This window comes from Oncorhynchus kisutch, unplaced genomic scaffold, assembly GCF_002021735.2.
Source record: "Oncorhynchus kisutch isolate 150728-3 unplaced genomic scaffold, Okis_V2 Okis07a-Okis12b_hom, whole genome shotgun sequence".
NCBI lineage: Eukaryota > Metazoa > Chordata > Actinopteri > Salmoniformes > Salmonidae > Oncorhynchus > Oncorhynchus kisutch.
In genome coordinates this window covers 11,185,353-11,212,721 of record NW_022261984.1, presented here as the reverse complement: position 1 = coordinate 11,212,721, position 27,369 = coordinate 11,185,353, and the positions used below count along the sequence as shown (strand labels likewise).

Sequence of the window (27,369 nt, the reverse complement as noted above, 5' to 3'; positions counted from 1 at the left end):
GGGGGGTACTGGTACAGAGTCAATATGGAGAGACTATACAGGGGGTACTGGTACAGAGTCAATATGGAGACTATATACAGGGGGGTATTGTTCAGAGTCAATGTGGAGACTATATACAGGGGGGTACTGGAACAGAGTCAATGTTGAACTCTATATACAGGGGGTCCTGGTACAGACAATATGGAGACTATATACAGGGGGTACTGTACAGAGTCAATATGGAGACTATATACAGGGGGGTACCGGTACAGATCAACATGGAGACTATATACAAGGGGGTACCGTACATAGTCAATGTGGAGACTATATACAAGGGGTACTGGTACAGAGTCAATGTGGAGACTATATACAGGGGTACTGGTACAGAGTCAATGTGGAGGCTATATACAGGGGGTACCGGTACAGAGTCAATATGGAGACTTATACACGGGGGTACTGGTACAGAGTCAATATGGAGACTATATACAGGGGGGAGGGGGGTACTGGTACAGAGTCAATATGGAGACTATAATAAGGGGGTACTGGTCAGATCATATGGAGACTATATCAGGGGGTACTTGTACAGAGTCAATATGGAGACTATATACAGGGGTTATTGGTACAGAGTCAATGTGGAGGCTATATACAGTGGGGTACTGGTACAGAGTCAATGTGGAGACTATATACAGGGGGGTACTGGTACAGAGTCAATGTGGAGACTATATACAGGGGGTACTGGTACAGAGTCAATGTGGAGACTATATACAGGGGGTACTGGTACAGATCAATGTGGAGTTATATACAGGGGGGTACTGGTACAGAGTCAATGTGGAGACTATATACAGGGGGTACTGGTACAGATTCAATGTGGAGATATATACAGGGGGTACTGGTACATAGTCAATGTGGAGACTATATACAGGGGGGTACTGGTACAGAGTCAATGTGGAGACTATATACAGGGGGGTACTGGTACAGAGTCAATATGGAGACTATATACAGGGGGGTACTGGTACAGAGTCAATATGGAGACTATATACAGGGGGTACTGGTACAGAGTCAATATGGAGACTATATACAGGGGGGTACTGGTACAGAGTCAATGTGAGACTATATACAGGGGGTACTGGTACAGAGTCAATGTGGAGACTATATACAGGGGGTACTGGTACAGAGTCAATATGGAGACTATATACAGGGGTACTGGTACAGAGTCAATTGGAGACTATATACAGGGGGTACTGGTACAGAGTCAATGTGGAGACTATATACAGGGGGTACTGGTACAGAGTCCATGTGGAGACTATATACAGGGGGTACTGGTACAGAGTCAATATGGAGACTATATACAGGGGGTACTGGTACAGAGTCAATGTGGAGACTATATACAGGGGGTACTGGTACAGAGTCAATTGGAGACTATATACAGGGGGGTACTGGTACAGAGTCAATATGGAGACTATATACAGGGGTACTGGTACAGAGTCAATATGGAGACTATATACAGGGGGTACTGGTACAGAGTCAATATGGAGACTATATACAGGGGGGTACTGGTACAGAGTCAATATGGAGACTATATACAGGGGGTACTGGTACAGAGTCAATATGGAGACTATATACAGGGGGGTACTGGTACAGAGTCAATATGGAGACTATATACAGGGGGTACTGGTACAGAGTCAATATGGAGACTATATACAGGGGGTACTGGTACAGAGTCAATGTGAGACTATATACAGGGGGTACTGGTACAGAGTCAATGTGGAGACTATATACAGGGGGTACTGGTACAGAGTCAATGTGGAGCTATATACAGGGGGGTACTGGTACAGAGTCAATGTGGAGACTATATACAGGGGGGTACTGGTACAGAGTCAATGTGGAGACTATATACAGGGGGGTACTGGTACAGAGTCAATGTGGAGACTATATACAGGGGGTACTGGTACAGAGTCAATATGGAGACTATATACAGGGGGTACTGGTACAGAGTCAATGTGGAGACTATATACAGGGGGTACTGGTACAGAGTCAATGTGGAGACTATATACAGGGGGTACTGGTACAGAGTCAATATGGAGACTATATACAGGGGGTACTGGTACAGAGTCAATATGGAGACTATATACAGGGGGTACTGGTACAGAGTCAATATGGAGACTATATACAGGGGGGTACTGGTACAGAGTCAATGTGGAGATTATATACAGGGGGGTACTGGTACAGAGTCAATATGGAGACTATATACAGGGGGTACTGGTACAGAGTCAATATGGAGACTATATACAGGGGGTACTTGTACAGAGTCAATATGGAGACTATATACAGGTGGGTACTGGTACAGAGTCAATGTGGAGACTATATACAGGGGGTACTGGTACAGAGTCAATATGGAGACTATATACAGGGGGGTACTGGTACAGAGTCAATGTGGAGACTATATACAGGGGGGTACTGGTACAGAGTCAATATGGAGACTATATACAGGGGGTACTGGTACAGATTCAATGTGGAGATTATATACAGGGGGGTACTGGTAAAGAGTCAATGTGGAGACTATATACAGGGGGGTACTGGTACAGAGTCAATGTGGAGGCTATATACAGGGGGTACTGGTACAGAGTCAATGTGGAGCTATATACAGGGGGTACTGGTACAGAGTCAATGTGGAGACTATATACAGGGGGGTACTGGTACAGAGTCAATGTGGAGACTATATACAGGGGGGTACTGGTACAGAGTCAATATGGAGACTATATACAGGGGGGTACTGGTACAGAGTCAATATGGAGACTATATACAGGGGGGTACTGGTACAGAGTCAATATGGAGACTATATACAGGGGGGTACTGGTACAGAGTCAATATGGAGACTATATACAGGGGGGTACTGGTACAGAGTCAATATGGAGACTATATACAGGGGGTATTGGTCAGAGTCAATGTGGAGACTATATACAGGGGGGTACTGGTACAGAGTCAATGTGGAGACTATATACAGGGGGTCCTGGTACAGAGTCAATATGGAGACTATATACAGGGGGGTACTGGTACAGAGTCAATATGGAGACTATATACAGGGGGTACTGGTACAGAGTCAATATGGAGACTATATACAGGGGTACTGGTACAGAGTCAATGTGGAGACTATATACAGGGGGTACTGGTACAGAGTCAATGTGGAGACTATATACAGGGGGTACTGGTACAGAGTCAATGTGGAGACTATATACAGGGGGTACCGGTACAGAGTCAATATGGAGACTATATACAGGGGGTACTGGTACAGAGTCAATATGGAGACTATATACAGGGGGGTACTGGTACAGAGTCAATATGGAGACTATATACAGGGGGGTACTGGTACAGAGTCAATATGGAGACTATATACAGGGGGTACTGGTACAGAGTCAATATGGAGACTATATACAGGGGGTATTGGTACAGAGTCAATGTGGAGGCTATATACAGGGGGGTACTGGTACAGAGTCAATATGGAGACTATATACAGGGGGGTACTGGTACAGAGTCAATGTGGAGACTATATACAGGGGGTACTGGTACAGAGTCAATATGGAGACTATATACAGGGGGTACTGGTACAGATTCAATGTGGAGATTATATACAGGGGGGTACTGGTACAGAGTCAATGTGGAGACTATATACAGGGGGGTACTGGTACAGAGTCAATGTGGAGACTATATACAGGGGGTACCGGTACAGAGTCAATGTGGAGACTATATACAGGGGGTACTGGTACAGAGTCAATGTGGAGACTATATACAGGGGGGTACTGGTACAGAGTCAATATGGAGACTATATACAGGGGGGTACTGGTACAGAGTCAATGTGGAGACTATATACAGGGGGGTACTGGTACAGAGTCAATATGGAGACTATATACAGGGGGTACTGGTACAGAGTCAATGTGGAGACTATATACAGGGGGTACCGGTACAGAGTCAATATGGAGACTATATACAGGGGGGTACTGGTACAGAGTCAATATGGAGACTATATACAGGGGGGTACTGGTACAGAGTCAATATGGAGACTATATACAGGGGGTACTGGTACAGAGTCAATGTGGAGACTATATACAGGGGGTACTGGTACAGAGTCAATGTGGAGACTATATACAGGGGGTACTGGTACAGAGTCAATATGGAGACTATATACAGGGGGTACTGGTACAGAGTCAATGTGGAGACTATATACAGGGGGTACTGGTACAGAGTCAATGTGGAGACTATATACAGGGGGTACTGGTACAGAGTCAATGTGGAGACTATATACAGGGGGGTACTGGTACAGAGTCAATGTGGAGACTATATACAGGGGGGTACTGGTACAGAGTCAATATGGAGACTATATACAGGGGGTACTGGTACAGAGTCAATATGGAGACTATATACAGGGGGTACTGGTACAGAGTCAATATGGAGACTATATACAGGGGGTACTGGTACAGAGTCAATATGGAGACTATATACAGGGGGTACTGGTACAGAGTCAATGTGGAGACTATATACAGGGGGTACTGGTACAGAGTCAATGTGGAGACTATATACAGGGGGTACTGGTACAGAGTCAATATGGAGACTATATACAGGGGGTACTGGTACAGAGTCAATATGGAGACTATATACAGGGGGTACTGGTACAGAGTCAATATGGAGACTATATACAGGGGGGTACTGGTACAGAGTCAATGTGGAGACTATATACAGGGGGTACTGGTACAGAGTCAATATGGAGACTATATACAGGGGGTACTGGTACAGAGTCAATATGGAGACTATATACAGGGGGTACTGGTACAGAGTCAATATGGAGACTATATACAGGGGGGTACTGGTACAGAGTCAATGTGGAGCTATATACAGGGGGGTACTGGTACAGAGTCAATGTGGAGACTATATACAGGGGGTACTGGTACAGAGTCAATATGGAGACTATATACAGGGGGTACTGGTACAGAGTCAATGTGGAGACTATATACAGGGGGGTACTGGTACAGAGTCAATATGGAGACTATATACAGGGGGTACTGGTACAGAGTCAATATGGAGACTATATACAGGGGGTACTGGTACAGAGTCAATGTGGAGCTATATACAGGGGGTACTGGTACAGAGTCAATGTGGAGACTATATACAGGGGGTACTGGTACAGAGTCAATATGGAGACTATATACAGGGGGTACTGGTACAGAGTCAATGTGGAGACTATATACAGGGGGGTACTGGTACAGAGTCAATATGGAGACTATATACAGGGGGTACTGGTACAGAGTCAATATGGAGACTATATACAGGGGGTACTGGTACAGAGTCAATATGGAGACTATATACAGGGGGTACCGGTACAGAGTCAATGTGGAGGCTATATACAGGGGGGTACTGGTACAGAGTCAATATGGAGACTATATACAGGGGGGTACTGGTACAGAGTCAATGTGGAGACTATATACAGGGGGGTACTGGTACAGAGTCAATATGGAGACTATATACAGGGGGTACTGGTACAGAGTCAATGTGGAGACTATATACAGGGGGTACTGGTACAGAGTCAATATGGAGACTATATACAGGGGGTACTGGTACAGAGTCAATATGGAGACTATATACAGGGGGGTACTGGTACAGAGTCAATATGGAGACTATATACAGGGGGTACTGGTACAGAGTCAATATGGAGACTATATACAGGGGGGTACTGGTACAGAGTCAATATGGAGACTATATACAGGGGGTACTGGTACAGAGTCAATGTGGAGACTATATACAGGGGGGTACTGGTACAGAGTCAATGTGGAGACTATATACAGGGGGTACTGGTACAGAGTCAATATGGAGACTATATACAGGGGGGTACTGGTACAGAGTCAATGTGGAGACTATATACAGGGGGTACTGGTACAGAGTCAATATGGAGACTATATACAGGGGGTACTGGTACAGAGTCAATATGGAGACTATATACAGGGGGTACTGGTACAGAGTCAATGTGGAGACTATATACAGGGGGGTACTGGTACAGAGTCAATGTGGAGGCTATATACAGGGGGTACTGGTACAGAGTCAATATGGAGACTATATACAGGGGGGTACTGGTACAGAGTCAATGTGGAGACTATATACAGGGGGTACTGGTACAGAGTCAATATGGAGACTATATACAGGGGGTACTGGTACAGAGTCAATGTGGAGACTATATACAGGGGGTACTGGTACAGAGTCAATATGGAGACTATATACAGGGGGTACTGGTACAGAGTCAATGTGGAGACTATATACAGGGGGGTACTGGTACAGAGTCAATATGGAGACTATATACAGGGGGTACTGGTACAGAGTCAATGTGGAGACTATATACAGGGGGTACTGGTACAGAGTCAATGTGGAGACTATATACAGGGGGTACTGGTACAGAGTCAATGTGGAGACTATATACAGGGGGTACTGGTACAGAGTCAATGTGGAGACTATATACAGGGGGTACTGGTACAGAGTCAATGTGGAGACTATATACAGGGGGTACTGGTACAGAGTCAATATGGAGACTATATACAGGGGGGTACTGGTACAGAGTCAATATGGAGACTATATACAGGGGGTACTGGTACAGAGTCAATGTGGAGACTATATACAGGGGGGTACTGGTACAGAGTCAATGTGGAGACTATATACAGGGGGTACTGGTACAGAGTCAATATGGAGACTATATACAGGGGGTACTGGTACAGAGTCAATATGGAGACTATATACAGGGGGGTACTGGTACAGAGTCAATATGGAGACTATATACAGGGGGTACTGGTACAGAGTCAATGTGGAGACTATATACAGGGGGTACTGGTACAGAGTCAATGTGGAGACTATATACAGGGGGTACTGGTACAGAGTCAATGTGGAGACTATATACAGGGGGTACTGGTACAGAGTCAATATGGAGACTATATACAGGGGGTACTGGTACAGAGTCAATATGGAGACTATATACAGGGGGTACTGGTACAGAGTCAATATGGAGACTATATACAGGGGGGTACTGGTACAGAGTCAATGTGGAGACTATATACAGGGGGGTACTGGTACAGAGTCAATATGGAGACTATATACAGGGGGTACTGGTACAGAGTCAATATGGAGACTATATACAGGGGGTACTGGTACAGAGTCAATATGGAGACTATATACAGGGGGTACTGGTACAGAGTCAATGTGGAGACTATATACAGGGGGTACTGGTACAGAGTCAATATGGAGACTATATACAGGGGGTACTGGTACAGAGTCAATGTGGAGACTATATACAGGGGGTACTGGTACAGAGTCAATATGGAGACTATATACAGGGGGTACCGGTACAGAGTCAATGTGGAGACTATATACAGGGGGGTACTGGTACAGAGTCAATGTGGAGACTATATTCAGGGGGTACTGGTACAGAGTCAATGTGGAGGCTATATACAGGGGGGTACTGGTACAGAGTCAATGTGGAGACTATATACAGGGGGGTACTGGTACAGAGTCAATGTGGAGACTATATACAGGGGGTACTGGTACAGAGTCAATATGGAGACTATATACAGGGGGGTACTGGTACAGAGTCAATGTGGAGACTATATACAGGGGGTACTGGTACAGAGTCAATATGGAGACTATATACAGGGGGTACTGGTACAGAGTCAATGTGGAGACTATATACAGGGGGTACTGGTACAGAGTCAATATGGAGACTATATACAGGGGGTACTGGTACAGAGTCAATATGGAGACTATATACAGGGGGTACTGGTACAGAGTCAATATGGAGACTATATACAGGGGGTACTGGTACAGAGTCAATGTGGAGACTATATACAGGGGGTACTGGTACAGAGTCAATGTGGAGACTATATACAGGGGGTACTGGTACAGAGTCAATATGGAGACTATATACAGGGGGTACTGGTACAGAGTCAATGTGGAGACTATATACAGGGGGTACTGGTACAGAGTCAATGTGGAGACTATATACAGGGGGTACTGGTACAGAGTCAATGTGGAGACTATATACAGGGGGGTACTGGTACAGAGTCAATGTGGAGACTATATACAGGGGGTACTGGTACAGAGTCAATATGGAGACTATATACAGGGGGTACTGGTACAGAGTCAATATGGAGACTATATACAGGGGGTACTGGTACAGAGTCAATATGGAGACTATATACAGGGGGGTACTGGTACAGAGTCAATGTGGAGACTATATACAGGGGGTACTGGTACAGAGTCAATGTGGAGACTATATACAGGGGGGTACTGGTACAGAGTCAATGTGGAGACTATATACAGGGGGTACTGGTACAGAGTCAATATGGAGACTATATACAGGGGGTACTGGTACAGAGTCAATATGGAGACTATATACAGGGGGTACTGGTACAGAGTCAATGTGGAGACTATATACAGGGGGTACTGGTACAGAGTCAATATGGAGACTATATACAGGGGGTACTGGTACAGAGTCAATATGGAGACTATATACAGGGGGTACTGGTACAGAGTCAATATGGAGACTATATACAGGGGGTACTGGTACAGAGTCAATGTGGAGACTATATACAGGGGGTACTGGTACAGAGTCAATGTGGAGGCTATATACAGGGGGTACTGGTACAGAGTCAATATGGAGACTATATACAGGGGGTACTGGTACAGAGTCAATGTGGAGACTATATACAGGGGGTACTGGTACAGAGTCAATATGGAGACTATATACAGGGGGTACTGGTACAGAGTCAATATGGAGACTATATACAGGGGGGTACTGGTACAGAGTCAATGTGGAGGCTATATACAGGGGGGTACTGGTACAGAGTCAATGTGGAGGCTATATACAGGGGGGTACTGGTACAGAGTCAATATGGAGACTATATACAGGGGGTACTGGTACAGAGTCAATGTGGAGACTATATACAGGGGGGTACTGGTACAGAGTCAATATGGAGACTATATACAGGGGGTACTGGTACAGAGTCAATATGGAGACTATATACAGGGGGGTACTGGTACAGAGTCAATATGGAGACTATATACAGGGGGTACTGGTACAGAGTCAATGTGGAGACTATATACAGGGGGTACTGGTACAGAGTCAATGTGGAGACTATATACAGGGGGTACTGGTACAGAGTCAATGTGGAGACTATATACAGGGGGTACTGGTACAGAGTCAATGTGGAGACTATATACAGGGGGTACTGGTACAGAGTCAATGTGGAGACTATATACAGGGGGTACTGGTACAGAGTCAATGTGGAGACTATATACAGGGGGGTACTGGTACAGAGTCAATATGGAGACTATATACAGGGGGTACTGGTACAGAGTCAATATGGAGACTATATACAGGGGGTACTGGTACAGAGTCAATGTGGAGACTATATACAGGGGGTACTGGTACAGAGTCAATGTGGAGACTATATACAGGGGGTACTGGTACAGAGTCAATATGGAGACTATATACAGGGGGTACTGGTACAGAGTCAATGTGGAGACTATATACAGGGGGGTACTGGTACAGAGTCAATATGGAGACTATATACAGGGGGTACTGGTACAGAGTCAATGTGGAGACTATATACAGGGGGTACTGGTACAGAGTCAATGTGGAGACTATATACAGGGGGTACTGGTACAGAGTCAATGTGGAGACTATATACAGGGGGTACTGGTACAGAGTCAATATGGAGACTATACACAGGGGGTACTGGTACAGAGTCAATATGGAGACTATATACAGGGGGTACTGGTACAGAGTCAATATGGAGACTATATACAGGGGGTACTGGTACAGAGTCAATGTGGAGACTATATACAGGGGGTACTGGTACAGAGTCAATATGGAGACTATATACAGGGGGTACTGGTACAGAGTCATATGGAGACTATATACAGGGGGTACTGGTACAGAGTCAATATGGAGACTATATACAGGGGGGTACTGGTACAGAGTCAATGTGGAGACTATATACAGGGGGTACTGGTACAGAGTCAATATGGAGACTATATACAGGGGGTACTGGTACAGAGTCAATGTGGAGACTATATACAGGGGGTACTGGTACAGAGTCAATATGGAGACTATATACAGGGGGTACTGGTACAGAGTCAATGTGGAGACTATATACAGGGGGTACTGGTACAGAGTCAATGTGGAGACTATATACAGGGGGGTACTGGTACAGAGTCAATGTGGAGGCTATATACAGGGGGGTACTGGTACAGAGTCAATGTGGAGACTATATACAGGGGGTACTGGTACAGAGTCAATGTGGAGACTATATACAGGGGGGTACTGGTACAGAGTCAATATGGAGACTATATACAGGGGGTACTGGTACAGAGTCAATGTGGAGGCTATATACAGGGGGTACTGGTACAGAGTCAATATGGAGACTATATACAGGGGGGTACTGGTACAGAGTCAATGTGGAGACTATATACAGGGGGTACTGGTACAGAGTCAATGTGGAGACTATATACAGGGGGGTACTGGTACAGAGTCAATATGGAGACTATATACAGGGGGTACTGGTACAGAGTCAATATGGAGACTATATACAGGGGGGTACTGGTACAGAGTCAATGTGGAGACTATATACAGGGGGTACTGGTACAGAGTCAATGTGGAGACTATATACAGGGGGTACTGGTACAGAGTCAATATGGAGACTATATACAGGGGGTACCGGTACAGAGTCAATGTGGAGACTATATACAGGGGGGTACTGGTACAGAGTCAATGTGGAGACTATATACAGGGGGTACTGGTACAGAGTCAATGTGGAGACTATATACAGGGGGGTACTGGTACAGAGTCAATGTGGAGACTATATACAGGGGGTACTGGTACAGAGTCAATATGGAGACTATATACAGGGGGTACTGGTACAGAGTCAATATGGAGACTATATACAGGGGGTACTGGTACAGAGTCAATATGGAGACTATATACAGGGGGGTACTGGTACAGAGTCAATGTGGAGACTATATACAGGGGGTACTGGTACAGAGTCAATGTGGAGACTATATACAGGGGGGTACTGGTACAGAGTCAATGTGGAGACTATATACAGGGGGGTACTGGTACAGAGTCAATATGGAGACTATATACAGGGGGGTACTGGTACAGAGTCAATATGGAGACTATATACAGGGGGTACTGGTACAGAGTCAATGTGGAGACTATATACAGGGGGTACTGGTACAGAGTCAATGTGGAGACTATATACAGGGGGGTACTGGTACAGAGTCAATGTGGAGACTATATACAGGGGGTACTGGTACAGAGTCAATATGGAGACTATATACAGGGGGGTACTGGTACAGAGTCAATGTGGAGACTATATACAGGGGGGTACTGGTACAGAGTCAATGTGGAGACTATATACAGGGGGTACCGGTACAGAGTCAATGTGGAGACTATATACAGGGGGTACTGGTACAGAGTCAATGTGGAGACTATATACAGGGGGGTACTGGTACAGAGTCAATATGGAGACTATATACAGGGGGTACTGGTACAGAGTCAATATGGAGACTATATACAGGGGGGTACTGGTACAGAGTCAATGTGGAGGCTATACACAGGGGGGTATTGGTACAGAGTCAATGTGGAGGCTATATACAGGGGGTACTGGTACAGAGTCAATATGGAGACTATATACAGGGGGTACTGGTACAGAGTCAATGTGGAGACTATATACAGGGGGTACTGGTACAGAGTCAATATGGAGACTATATACAGGGGGTACTGGTACAGAGTCAATATGGAGACTATATACAGGGGGTACTGGTACAGAGTCAATATGGAGACTATATACAGGGGGTACTGGTACAGAGTCAATGTGGAGGCTATATACAGGGGGGTACTGGTACAGAGTCAATATGGAGACTATATACAGGGGGTACTGGTACAGAGTCAATGTGGAGACTATATACAGGGGGTACTGGTACAGAGTCAATATGGAGACTATATACAGGGGGTACTGGTACAGAGTCAATGTGGAGACTATATACAGGGGGGTACTGGTACAGAGTCAATATGGAGACTATATACAGGGGGTACTGGTACAGAGTCAATATGGAGACTATATACAGGGGGTACTGGTACAGAGTCAATATGGAGACTATATACAGGGGGGTACTGGTACAGAGTCAATGTGGAGACTATATACAGGGGGTACACAGAGTCAATATGGAGACTATATACAGGGGGTACTGGTACAGAGTCAATGTGGAGACTATATACAGGGGGTACTGGTACAGAGTCAATATGGAGACTATATACAGGGGGTACTGGTACAGAGTCAATATGGAGACTATATACAGGGGGGTACTGGTACAGAGTCAATATGGAGACTATATACAGGGGGTACCGGTACAGAGTCAATGTGGAGACTATATACAGGGGGTACTGGTACAGAGTCAATGTGGAGACTATATACAGGGGGGTACTGGTACAGAGTCAATGTGGAGACTATATACAGGGGGTACTGGTACAGAGTCAATATGGAGACTATATACAGGGGGTACTGGTACAGAGTCAATGTGGAGACTATATACAGGGGGTACTGGTACAGAGTCAATATGGAGACTATATACAGGGGGGTACTGGTACAGAGTCAATATGGAGACTATATACAGGGGGTACTGGTACAGAGTCAATGTGGAGACTATATACAGGGGGTACTGGTACAGAGTCAATATGGAGACTATATACAGGGGGGTACTGGTACAGAGTCAATATGGAGACTATATACAGGGGGTACTGGTACAGAGTCAATATGGAGACTATATACAGGGGGTACTGGTACAGAGTCAATGTGGAGACTATATACAGGGGGTACTGGTACAGAGTCAATGTGGAGGCTATATACAGGGGGGTACTGGTACAGAGTCAATATGGAGACTATATACAGGGGGTACTGGTACAGAGTCAATGTGGAGACTATATACAGGGGGGTACTGGTACAGAGTCAATATGGAGACTATATACAGGGGGTTACTGGTACAGAGTCAATATGGAGACTATATACAGGGGGGTACTGGTACAGAGTCAATGTGGAGACTATATACAGGGGGGTACTGGTACAGAGTCAATGTGGAGCTATATACAGGGGGGTACTGGTACAGAGTCAATATGGAGACTATATACAGGGGGTACTGGTACAGAGTCAATGTGGAGACTATATACAGGGGGGTACTGGTACAGAGTCAATATGGAGACTATATACAGGGGGTACTGGTACAGAGTCAATGTGGAGACTATATACAGGGGGGTACTGGTACAGAGTCAATATGGAGACTATATACAGGGGGGTACTGGTACAGAGTCAATGTGGAGGCTATATACAGGGGGTACTGGTACAGAGTCAATATGGAGACTATATACAGGGGGTACTGGTACAGAGTCAATGTGGAGACTATATACAGGGGGTACTGGTACAGAGTCAATATGGAGACTATATACAGGGGGTACTGGTACAGAGTCAATGTGGAGACTATATACAGGGGGTACTGGTACAGAGTCAATATGGAGACTATATACAGGGGGGTACTGGTACAGAGTCAATATGGAGACTATATACAGGGGGGTACTGGTACAGAGTCAATATGGAGACTATATACAGGGGGGTACCGGTACAGAGTCAATGTGGAGACTATATACAGGGGGTACTGGTACAGAGTCAATGTGGAGACTATATACAGGGGGTACCGGTACAGAGTCAATGTGGAGACTATATACAGGGGGGTACTGGTACAGAGTCAATGTGGAGACTATATACAGGGGGGTACTGGTACAGAGTCAATGTGGAGACTATATACAGGGGGGTACTGGTACAGAGTCAATATGGAGAGACTATATACAGGGGGGTACTGGTACAGAGTCAATATGGAGACTATATACAGGGGGGTACTGGTACAGAGTCAATGTGGAGACTATATACAGGGGGTACCGGTACAGAGTCAATGTGGAGACTATATACAGGGGGTACTGGTACAGAGTCAATATGGAGACTATATACAGGGGGGTACTGGTACGAAGTCAATATGGAGACTAATATACAGGGGGGTACTGGTACACGAGTCAATGATGGAGACTATATACAAGGGGGGTACCGGTACAGAGTCAAATGTGGGAGACTACTATACAAGGGGTACTGGTACAGAGTCAATGTGGAGACTATATACAGGGGGGTACTGGTCAGAGTCAAATGTGGAGGCTAATATACAGGGGGTACCGGTACATAGTCAATATGGAGACTATATACACGGGGGTAACTGGTACAGAGTCAATATGGAGACTATATACAGGGGGGTACTGGTACAGAGTCAATATGGAGACTATATACAGGGGGGTACTGGTACAGATTCAATGTGGAGATTATATACAGGGGGGTACTGGTAAAGAGTCAATGTGGAGACTATATACAGGGGGTACTGGTACAGAGTCAATGTGGAGGCTATATACAGGGGGCTACTGGTCCAGAGTCAATGTGGAGGCTATATACAGGGGGTACTGGTACAGATTCAATGTGGAGATTATATACAGGGGGTACTGGTACAGAGTCAATATGGAGACTATATACAGGGGGGTACTGGTACAGATTCAATGTGGAGATTAATACAGGGGGGGTACTGGTACATAGTCAATATGGAGACTATATACAGGGGGGTACTGGTACAGAGTCAATGTGGAGACTATATACAGGGGGTACCGGTACAGAGTCAATATGGAGACTATATACAGGGGGGTACTGGGACAGAGTCAATATGGAGACTATATACAGGGGGGTACTGGTACAGAGTCAATATGGAGACTATACTACAGGGGGGTACTGGTACAGAGTCAATGTGGAGGCTATATACAGGGGGTACTGGTACAGAGTCCATGTGGAGACTATATACAGGGGGTACTGGTACAGAGTCAATATGGAGACTATATACAGGGGGTACCGGTACAGAGTCCATGTGGAGACTATATACAGGGGGGTACTGGTACAGAGTCAATATGGAGACTATATACAGGGGGTACTGGTACAGAGTCAATGTGGAGACTATATACAGGGGGTACTGGTACAGAGTCAATATGGAGACTATATACAGGGGGTTACTGGTACAGAGTCAATATGGAGACTATATACAGGGGGGCTACTGGTACAGAGTCAATGTGGAGGCTATACACAGGGGGGTATTGGTACAGAGTGAATGTGGAGGCTATATACAGGGGGGGTACTGGTACAGAGTCAATATGGAGACTATATACAGGGGGGTACTGGTACAGAGTCAATGTGGAGACTATATACAGGGGGTACTGGTACAGAGTCAATATGGAGACTATATACATGGGGGTACTGGTACAGAGTCAATATGGAGACTATATACAGGGGGGTACTGGTACAGAGTCAATATGGAGACTATATACAGGGGGGTGTTGGTACAGAGTCAATGTGGAGGCTATATAAGGGGGGTACTGGTACAGAGTCAATATGGAGACTATATACAGGGGGGTACTGGTACAGAGTCAATGTGGAGACTATATACAGGGGGGGTACTGGTACAGAGTCAATATGGAGACTATATACAGGGGGGTACTGGTACAGATTCAATGTGGAGATTATATACTCGGGGGTACTGGTACAGAGTCAATATGGAGACTATATACAGGGGGGTACTGGTACAGAGTCAATATGGAGACTATATACAGGGGGGTACTGTACAGAGTCAATATGGAGACTATATACAGGGGGTACCGGTACAGAGTCCATGTGGAGACTATATACAGGGGGTACCGGTACAGAGTCAATGTGGAGACTATATACAGGGGGTACCGGTACAGAGTCCATGTGGAGACTATATACAGGGGGGTACTGGTACAGAGTCAATATGGAGAGACTATATACAGGGGGGTACTGGTACAGAGTCAATATGGAGACTATATACAGGGGGGTATTGGTCAGAGTCAATGTGGAGACTATATACAGGGGGGTACTGGAACAGAGTCAATGTGGAGACTATATACAGGGGGGTCCTGGTACAGAGTCAATATGGAGACTATATACAGGGGGGTACTGGTACAGAGTCAATATGGAGACTATATACAGGGGGGTACTGGTACAGAGTCAATATGGAGACTATATACAGGGGTACCGGTACAGAGTCAATGTGGAGACTATATACAAGGGGTACTGGTACAGAGTCAATGTGGAGACTATATACAGGGGGGTACTGGTACAGAGTCAATGTGGAGGCTATATACAGGGGGTACCGGTACATAGTCAATATGGAGACTATATACACGGGGTACTGGTACAGAGTCAATATGGAGACTATATACAGGGGGGTACTGGTACAGAGTCAATATGGAGACTATATACAGGGGGGTACTGGTACAGATTCAATGTGGAGATTATATACAGGGGGGTACTGGTACAGAGTCAATATGGAGACTATATACAGGGGGGTACTGGTACAGAGTCAATATGGAGACTATATACAGGGGGGTACTTGTACAGAGTCAATATGGAGACTATATACAGGGGGGTATTGGTACAGAGTCAATGTGGAGGCTATATACAGGGGGGGTACCGGTACAGAGTCAATATGGAGACTATATACAGGGGGGTACTGGTACAGAGTCAATGTGGAGACTATATACAGGGGGGTACTGGTACAGAGTCAATATGGAGACTATATACAGGGGGTACTGGTACAGATTCATGTGGAGATTATATACAGGGGGGTACTGGTAAAGCGTCAATGTGGAGACTATATACAGGGGGGTACTGGTACAGAGTCAATGTGGAGGCTATATACAGGGGGGTACTGGTACAGAGTCAATGTGGAGGCTATATACAGGGGGGTACTGGTACAGATTCAATGTGGAGATTATATACAGGGGGGTACTGGTACAGAGTCAATATGGAGACTATATACAGGGGGGTACTGGTACAGATTCAATGTGGAGATTATATACAGGGGGGTACTGGTACATAGTCAATATGGAGACTATATACAGGGGGGGTACTGGTACAGAGTCAATGTGGAGACTATATACAGGGGGTACCGGTACAGAGTCAATATGGAGACTATATACAGGGGGGTACTGGGACAGAGTCAATATGGAGACTATATACAGGGGGGTACTGGTACAGAGTCAATATGGAGACTATATACAGGGGGGTACTGGTACAGAGTCAATGTGGAGGCTATATACAGGGGGTACTGGTACAGAGTCCATGTGGAGACTATATACAGGGGGTACTGGTACAGAGTCAATATGGAGACTATATACAGGGGGTACCGGTACAGAGTCCATGTGGAGACTATATACAGGGGGGTACTGGTACAGAGTCAATGTGGAGACTATATACAGGGGGTACTGGTACAGAGTCCATGTGGAGGCTATATACAGGGGGGGTACTGGTACAGAGTCAATGTGGAGACTATATACAGGGGGGTGCTGGTACAGAGTCAATATGGAGACTATATACAGGGGGGTACTGGTACAGAGTCAATATGGAGACTATATACAGGGGGGTACTGGTACAGAGTCAATATGGAGAGACTATATACAGGGGGGTACTGGTACAGAGTCAATATGGAGACTATATACAGGGGGGTATTGGTCAGAGTCAATGTGGAGACTATATACAGGGGGGTACTGGAACAGAGTCAATGTGGAGACTATATACAGGGGGGTCCTGGTACAGAGTCAATATGGAGACTATATACAGGGGGGTACTGGTACAGAGTCAATATGGAGACTATATACAGGGGGGTATTGGTACAGAGTCAATATGGAGACTATATACAGGGGGGTACTGGTACAGAGTCAATGTGGAGACTATATACAGGGGGGTATTGGTACAGAGTCAATATGGAGACTATATACAGGGGGGGTACTGGTACAGAGTCAATATGGAGACTATATACAGGGGGGTACTGGTACAGAGTCAATATGGAGACTTTATACAGGGGGGTACTGGTACAGAGTCAATGTGGAGGCTATACACAGGGGGTATTGGTACAGAGTCAATGTGGAGGCTATATACAGGGGGGTACTGGTACAGAGTCAATATGGAGACTATATACAGGGGGGTACTGGTACAGAGTCAATGTGGAGACTATATACAGGGGGGTACTGGTACAGAGTCAATATGGAGACTATATACGGGGGGTTACTGGTACAGAGTCAATATGGAGACTATATACAGGGGGGTACTGGTACAGAGTCAATGTGGAGGCTATACACAGGGGGGTATTGGTACAGAGTGAATGTGGAGGCTATATACAGGGGGGTACTGGTACAGAGTCAATATGGAGACTATATACAGGGGGGTACTGGTACAGAGTCAATGTGGAGACTATATACAGGGGGGGTACTGGTACAGAGTCAATATGGAGACTATATACAGGGGGTACTGGTACAGAGTCAATATGGAGACTATATACAGGGGGGTACTGGTACAGAGTCAATATGGAGACTATATACAGGGGGGTGTTGGTACAGAGTCAATGTGGAGGCTATATACAGGGGGGTACTGGTACAGAGTCAATATGGAGACTATATACAGGGGGGTACTGGTACAGAGTCAATGTGGAGACTATATACAGGGGGGTACTGGTACAGAGTCAATATGGAGACTATATACAGGGGGGTACTGGTACAGAGTCAATATGGAGACTATATACAGGGGGGGTACTGGTACAGAGTCAATATGGAGACTATATACAGGGGGTACCGGTACAGAGTCAATGTGGAGACTATATACAGGGGGTACCGGTACAGAGTCCATGTGGAGACTATATACAGGGGGTACCGGTACAGAGTCAATGTGGAGACTATATACAGGGGGTACCGGTACAGAGTCCATGTGGAGACTATATACAGGGGGTACCGGTACCGAGTCAATATGGAGACTATATACAGGGGGTACCGGTACAGAGTCAATGTGGAGACTATATACAGGGGGTACCGGTACAGAGTCAATGTGGAGACTATATACAGGGGGTACCGGTACAGAGTCCATGTGGAGACTATATACAGGGGGTACCGGTACAGAGTCAATGTGGAGACTATATACAGGGGGTACCGGTACAGAGTCAATGTGGAGACTATATACAGGGGGGTACTGGTACATAGTCAATGTGGAGGCTATATACAGGGGGTACTGGTACAGAGTCCATGTGGAGACTATATACAGGGGGGTACTGGTACAGAGTCAATATGGAGACTATATACAGGGGGTACCGGTACAGAGTCCATGTGGAGACTATATACAGGGGGTACTGGTACAGAGTCAATGTGGAGACTATATACAGGGGGTACTGGTACAGAGTCCATGTGGAGGCTATATACAGGGGGTACTGGTACAGAGTCCATGTGGAGGCTATATACAGGGGGGTACCGGTTAGTTGAGGTAGTATGTACATGTAGGTAGAGTTATTACAGTGACTATGCTTAGAGGACAACTGAGTAGTAGTGGTGTAAAGAGGGGTGGGGGGGGGCAATGCAAATAGTCTGGGTAGCCATTTGATTAGATATTCAGGAGTCTTATGGCTTCGGGGTAGAAGCTGTTTAGAAGCCTTCTTGTCCTAGACTTGGCGCTCTGGTATCGCTTGCTGTGCGGTAGCAGAGAGAATAGTCTATGACTAGGGTGACGAGTCTTTGATCATTGTTATGGCCCTTCCTCTGACACTGCCTGGTATAGTGGTCCTGGATGACAGGAAGCTTGGCCCCAGTGATGTACTGGGCTGTTCGCACAACTCTCTGTAGTGCCTTGCGGTTGGAGGCCGAGCAGTTGCCATACCAGGCAGTGATGTAACCAGTTCCTGTTTCAGAATGTATTTTCAACCATCAACTATCAGGAATTAACGCATATTTTTTACATTTTTATAGTGTTTGTTTTATCAGCTATTGTTACAATATGATATAAAACAAAGGAAAACTGAATTTTGACTACACTGGCCCTTTAAATAACAATAGCTAGCTGGATCGCTGGCCTTAATATCAAAAACAAAACTGCAGTTTTACACATCAGGATTACACATCCTTCTGTTTCTGTTGTAGAAACGCAATCCTCCACAGATCAGCATACATAAGAATACAATACAATACATTACATTACATTACATTACAGTACATTACATTACATTACAATACATTACATTACATTACAATACATTACATTACAATACATTACATTACATTACATTACAGTACATTACATTACATTACATTACATTACAATACAATACATTACATTACATTACATTACAATACATTACATTACATTACATTACATTACAATACATTACATTACATTACAATACATTACATTACATTACATTACATTACAATACATTACATTACATTACAATACATTACATTACACTACATTACAATACAATATATTACATTACATTACATTACATTACATTACACTACAATATATTACATTATATTACATTACATTACATTACAATACAATACATTACATTACATTACATTACATTACACTACCATATATTACATTACATTACATTACATTACATTACACTACAATATATTACATTACATTACATTACACTACAATATATTACATTACATTACAATACAATATATTACATTACATTACAATATATTACATTACATTACATTACATTACACTACATTACACTACATTACATTACACTACATTACATTACACTACAATATATTACATAAACACACAGAGGGCAATGACTTTCACACGGGCAAAGCCATCGATCACGTTACACCATTCATTTTTATGTGAAGACTCAATAGCACGTTGAAGCCAAATTACATCGGTTAAGGGACTGGATGGGGACAGGGACTGGGATGGGACAGTGGCTGGATGGGGACAGGGGCTGGGTTGGGACAGTGGCTGGGTGGGGACAGTGGCTGGGTGGGGACAGGGACTGGATGGGGACAGGGACTGGATGGGGGCAGGGGCTGGGTTGGGACAGTGGCTGGGTGGGGACAGGGGCTGGGTTGGGACAGGGGCTGGATGGGGACAGGGACTGGGTTGGGACAGTGGCTGGATGGGGACAGGGACTGGGTGGGGACAGGGACTGGATGGGGACAGGGGCTGGATGGGGACAGGGACTGGGTTGGGACAGGGGATGGGTTGGGGACAGTGGCTGGATGGGGACAGGGACTGGGTGGGGACAGGGACTGGATAGGGACAGGGACCTGGTGGGGACAGTGGCTGGATGGGGACAGTGGCTGGGTTGGGACAGGGACTGGATGGGGACAGTGGCTGGATGGGGACAGTGGCTGGATGGGGACAGGGGCTGGATGGGGACAGTGGCTGGATGGGGACAGTGGCTGGGTTGGGACAGGGACTGGATGGGGACAGCGGCTGGATGGGGACAGGGACTGGGTGGGGACAGTGGCTGGGTGGGGACAGGGGCTGGGTTGGGACAGGGACTGGATGGGGACAGTGGCTGGATGGGGACAGGGACTGGGTTGGGACAGTGGCTGGGTGGGGACAGTGGCTGGGTTGGGACAGGGACTGGATGGGGACAGTGGCTGGATGGGGACAGGGACTGGGTGGGGACAGGGACTGGATAGGGACAGGGACCTGGTGGGGACAGTGGCAGGGTTGGGACAGTGGCTGGATGGGGACAGGGGCTGGGTTGGGACAGGGGAAGAGTTGGCACAGTGCCTGGGTAGGGACAGGGACTGGATGGGGACAGGGACCTGGTGGGGACAGTGGCTGGGTTGGGACAGTGGCTGGATGGGGACAGGGACTGGGTGGGGACAGTGGCTGGGTGGGGACAGGGTCTGGGTTGGGACAGTGGCTGGGTGGAGACAGTGGCTGGGTTGGGACAGGGGATGGATGGGGACAGGGGCTGGGGCAGGGGCTAGGTTGGGACAGGGAATGGGTTGGGACAGGGAAAGGGTTGGGACAGGATAAGGTTGGAACAGGGTATGGGACAGGGAATAGGTTGGGACAGGAACTGGGTTGGGACAGTGGATGGGTTGGGACAGGGGCTGGGTGGGGACAGGGACTGGATGGGGACAGGGGCTGGATGGGGACAGGGGCTGGATGGGGACAGGGACTGGGTTGGGACAGGGGATGGGTTGGGACAGGGGCTGGGACAGGGGGCTGGGTTGGGACAGGTTCTGGATGGGGACAGGGACTGGGTGGGGACAAGGGCTGGGAGGAGGACATGGGCTGGGAGGGAACGGGGGCTGGGAGGGAACGGGGGCTGGGTGGTGGAGAGTATACAGTACCAGTTTGGACACACCTACTCATTCAAGGTTTTTTTGTCACGCCTGCTCCCCCCCCCCCCTCCCCAGAGCTCGATGGCGACACGCTCCTCAGCATTACGCACTCCTGCCACCATCAGTACGCCCCCCCCCCCATTACCTCCTCTATATTAGTCAGTTCTCTGTTCCCGCTGCTGCAGTGATTGTCGAATGTCGTTGTGTATCCGTGTGGCGACGCTGTGCCTGTCTGTTCCTTATGAAATGTTGACTAACCTGTGTCACGTTCTGACCATAGTTCTGTTATTTTTTTCTGTGTTTTAGTATGGTCAGGGCGTGAGTTGGGGTGGGCAGTCTATGTTTGTTTTTCTAGGTTGGTTTTTGAGTTCGGCCTAGTATGGTTCTCAATCAGAGGCAGCTGTCAATTGTTGTCCCTGATTGAGAATCATACTTAGGTAGCCTGGGTTTCACTTTTGGTTTGTGGGTGTTTGGGCCACACGGTACTGTTTCGGTTTTAGTTTGAGGGTGTTTGTTTCCGTGTGAGTGTTTGGGACACACGGTCTGTTTCGGTTTTGTATATTTCCCCTTTATTATTTTGTTCCAGTGTTCAGTTGTGTTTTTTGAATAAATCAATATTGACACTTACCACGCTGCACTTTGGTCCTCCTCTCTTTCTCCCGAAGACGTCCGTTACAAACTGCTTCTCATCTCCAACGTCGGTCCTCGCACTTTGATTTATTTTACTATTTTCTACATTGTAGAATAATAGTGAAGACATCAAAACTATGAAATAACACATATGGAATCATGTAGTAACCAGAACAGTGTTAAACAACTCAAAATATATTTCAGATTTTAGATTCTTCAAAGTAGCCACCCTTTGCCTTGGTGACAGCTTTGCACACTCTTGGCAACAGTCTTGAAGGAGTTCCCACATATGCTGAGCACTTGTTGGCTGATTTTCCTTCACTCTGTGGCCAACTCATATCAAACCATATCAATTGGGTTGAGGTCAGGTGATTGTGGAGGCCAGGTCATCTGATGCAGCATTCCATCACTCTCCTTGGTCAAATAGCCCTTACAAAGCCGGGAGGTGTGTTGGGTCATTGTCCTGTTGAAAACCAAATGATAGTCCCACTAAGCACAAACCAGATGGGATGGCGTATCACTGCAGAATGCAGTGGTAACCATGCAGGATAAGTGTGCCTTGAATTCTAAATAAATCACTGACAGTGTCACCAGCAAAGCACCCCCACACCTCCTCCTCCATGCTTCATGGTGGGAACCACACATGCAGAGATCATCCGTTCACCTACTCTGCATCTCACAAAGACACAGCGGTTGGAACCAAACATTTCCAATTTGGACTCATAGACCAAAGGACTAGTTTACACCGGTCTAATGTCCATTGCTTGTGTTTCTTAGAACATGCAAGTCTCTTCTTCTTATTGGTGTCCTTAAGTAGTGGTTTCTTTGCAGCAATTCGACCATGAAGGCCTGATTCACACAGTCTCCTCTGAACAGATGATGTTGAGATGTGGAGATGTGAACAGGACAGGGCTGAAGGGTTAGAACAGGACAGGACAGGGGTGAATGGTTAGATTAGAACAGGACAGGGGTGAATGGTTAGATTAGAACAGGACAGGGGTAAAGGGTTAGATTAGAACAGGACAGGTACTGATGTGTTCTCACAGAACTGGAATTAGTTTCCATAGAACTGCCACAGAATGTACCTACACACCAACCTCACCCCATCAAGTCATTGGAAATTACCTGAGGGCACACAGATGATTACGTTTTCATCCCTTAACTGATCATCAGGTAAATTACACAATAAGAGGTGCTTCCCATTGAAAAAACACATTCCAGTTAGAGTCAAGATTTCATCAGCTTTGACAGTAACAGGTAGGTCTCCTATATACAGTAACAGGTGGGTATCCTATTTACAGTAAAAGGTAGGTCTCCTATTTACAGTAACAGGTAGGTCTCCTATTTACAGTAAAAGGTGGATCTCCTATTTACAGTAACAGGCGGGTCTCCTATTTACAGTAACAGGTGGGTCTCCTATATACAGTAACAGGTGGGTATCCTATTTACAGTAACAGGTAGGTCTCCTATTTACAGTAACAGGTAGGTCTCCTATTTACAGTAAAAGGTGGATCTCCTATTTACAGTAACAGGCGGGTCTCCTATTTACAGTAACAGGTGGGTCTCCTATTTACAGTAACAGGTGTGTCTCCTATTTACAGTAACAGGTGGGTCTCCTATTTACAGTAACAGGTGGGTCTCCTATTTACAGTAACAGGTGGGTCTCCTATTTACAGTAACAGGTGGGTCTCCTATTTACAGTAACAGGTGGGTCTCCTATTTACAGTAACAGGTTGGTCTCCTATTTACAGTAACAGGTGGGTCTCGTATTTACAGTAACAGGTGGGTCGCCTATTTGCAGTTACGGGGGGGGGGGGCGTGGAGGAAGGATAGCAAGAGAGATTGGAAAGAGAAAGAAGGGGGCAGCAAAGGGAACAGGGGATGGGAGAAGAAAGCAGAAAACGAGCATTGGGAAGGTGGTACGGTAAAGGGGGAGAAAGAGAGATGCACACAAAGGGGAGAAATTAGGATTGTTTTTTTTTGGTTCCAAACTTTATGTAAAAATCTACCTTAACTGAAGACAAATGCCACATAAATACCACTAAATACTGTGAGTAATGTGGAGTAACATCTTCTATCATGATCTTCTGAATCCATCTATCAACATGGGCCCTTTACATACTGGTCACCAATTACAAGCTATGGCTATATCCTCTACCTCTCTGGGACAATAACAGACACACGGACTAGTTCATAAACTCTGAGATAACAGACACATGGACTAGCTTCATAAACTCTGAGACAATAACAGACACATGGACTAGCTTCATAAACTCTGAGACAATAACAGACATATGGACTAGCTTCATAAACTCTGAGATAACAGACACATGGACTAGCTTCATAAACTCAGAGACAATAACAGACATATGGACTAGCTTCATAAACTCTGAGACAATAACAGACACATGGACTAGCTTCATAAACTCTGAGACAATAACAGACATATGGACTAGCTTCACAAACTCTGAGATAACAGACATATGGACTAGCTTCATAAACTCTGAGACAATAACAGACACACGGACTAGCTTCATAAACTCGGAGATAACAGACATATGGACTAGCTTCATAAACTCTGAGACAATAACAGACACACGGACTAGCTTCATAAACTCGGAGATAACAGACATATGGACTAGCTTCATAAACTCTGAGACAATAACAGACATATGGACTAGCTTCATAAACTCTGAGATAACAGACATATGGACTAGCTTCATAAACTCTGAGATGACAGACATATGGACTAGCTTCATAAACTCTGAGATAACAGACATATGGACTAGTTTCATAAACTCGGAGATAACAGACATATGGACTAGCTTCATAAACTCTGAGACAATAACAGACACACGGACTAGCTTCATAAACTCGGAGATAACAGACATATGGACTAGCTTCATAAACTCTGAGACAATAACAGACACACGGACTAGCTTCATAAACTCGGAGATAACAGACATATGGACTAGCTTCATAAACTCTGAGACAATAACAGACATATGGACTAGCTTCATAAACTCTGAGATAACAGACATATGGACTAGCTTCATAAACTCTGAGATGACAGACATATGGACTAGCTTCATAAACTCTGAGATAACAGACATATGGACTAGTTTCATAAACTCGGAGATAACAGACATAGGGACTAGCTTCATAAACTCTGAGACAATAACAGACATATGGACTAGCTTCATAATCTCTGAGATAACAGACATATGGACTAGCTTCATAAACTCTGAGATAACAGACATATGGACTAGCTTCATAAACTCGGAGATAACAGACATATGGACTAGCTTCATAAACTCTGAGACAATAACAGACATATGGACTAGCTTCATAATCTCTGAGATAACAGACATATGGACTAGCTTCATAAACTCTGAGACAATAACAGACATATGGACTAGCTTCGTAATCTCTGAGATAACAGACATATGGACTAGCTTCATAATCTCTGAGATAACAGACATATGGACTAGCTTCATAAACTCTGAGATAACAGACATATGGACTAGCTTCATAAACTCTGAGACAATAACAGACATATGGACTAGCTTCGTAATCTCTGAGATAACAGACATATGGACTAGCTTCATAAACTCTGAGATAACAGACATATGGACTAGCTTCATAACTCTGAGACAATAACAGACATATGGACTAGCTTCGTAATCTCTGAGATAACAGACATATGGACTAGCTTCATAAACTCTGAGATAACAGACATATGGACTAGCTTCATAAACTCTGAGATAACAGACATATGGACTAGCTTCATAAACTCTGAGACAATAACAGACACATGGACTAGCTTCGTAAACTCTGAGATAACAGACATATGGACTAGCTTCATAATCTCTGAGATAACAGACATATGGACTAGCTTCATAAACTCTGAGACAATAACAGACACATGGACTAGCTTCATAAACTCTGAGACAATAACAGACACATGGACTAGCTTCATAAACTCGGAGATAACAGACATATGGACTAGCTTCATAAACTCTGAGACAATAACAGACACATGGACTAGCTTCATAAACTCTGAGACAATAACAGACACATGGACTAGCTTCATAAACTCTGAGACAATAACAGACACATGGACTAGCTTCATAAACTGCCGAACAACACAGTGGAGTGTTGGGGATACATTTTTATTTTAAATGAAATTGAACCTTATTTAACTTAAATTAATCTTAAATAAAGAATGACTGATGTTGTCTCTAGACTGTCATACTGCTGTGTGTTTCCCCACTAACATTAAGGTTATATCTGTTTCTAATATGTACCATTGAAGTCTGAATGGTATTTTTCATGCTTCCATTTTCAGTATGAATCTAATTGGAATCCACCTAAATGCCCTGAGAGTTCCCTGCTCCATGTCTCCTATAGTGTAGCTCTGTCTCTCGACCAGACAAGAGGTCTTT

General features: G+C 45.3%; 1 protein-coding gene across 1 annotated transcript; it reads right to left on the bottom strand.

The window, feature by feature from the left end:
* Positions 1 to 20,872: 20,872 nt before the first annotated feature.
* LOC116360077 (vegetative cell wall protein gp1-like) lies at positions 20,873 to 22,416 on the bottom strand. Its single transcript, XM_031814591.1, has 2 exons — positions 22,401 to 22,416; positions 20,873 to 22,278 (listed from the first exon to the last, which is right to left on the bottom strand). Exons 1-2 carry the CDS (start codon positions 22,414 to 22,416, stop codon positions 20,873 to 20,875), a joined length of 1,422 nt encoding a protein of 473 aa, XP_031670451.1.
* Between the last annotated feature and the right edge of the window lie 4,953 nt (positions 22,417 to 27,369).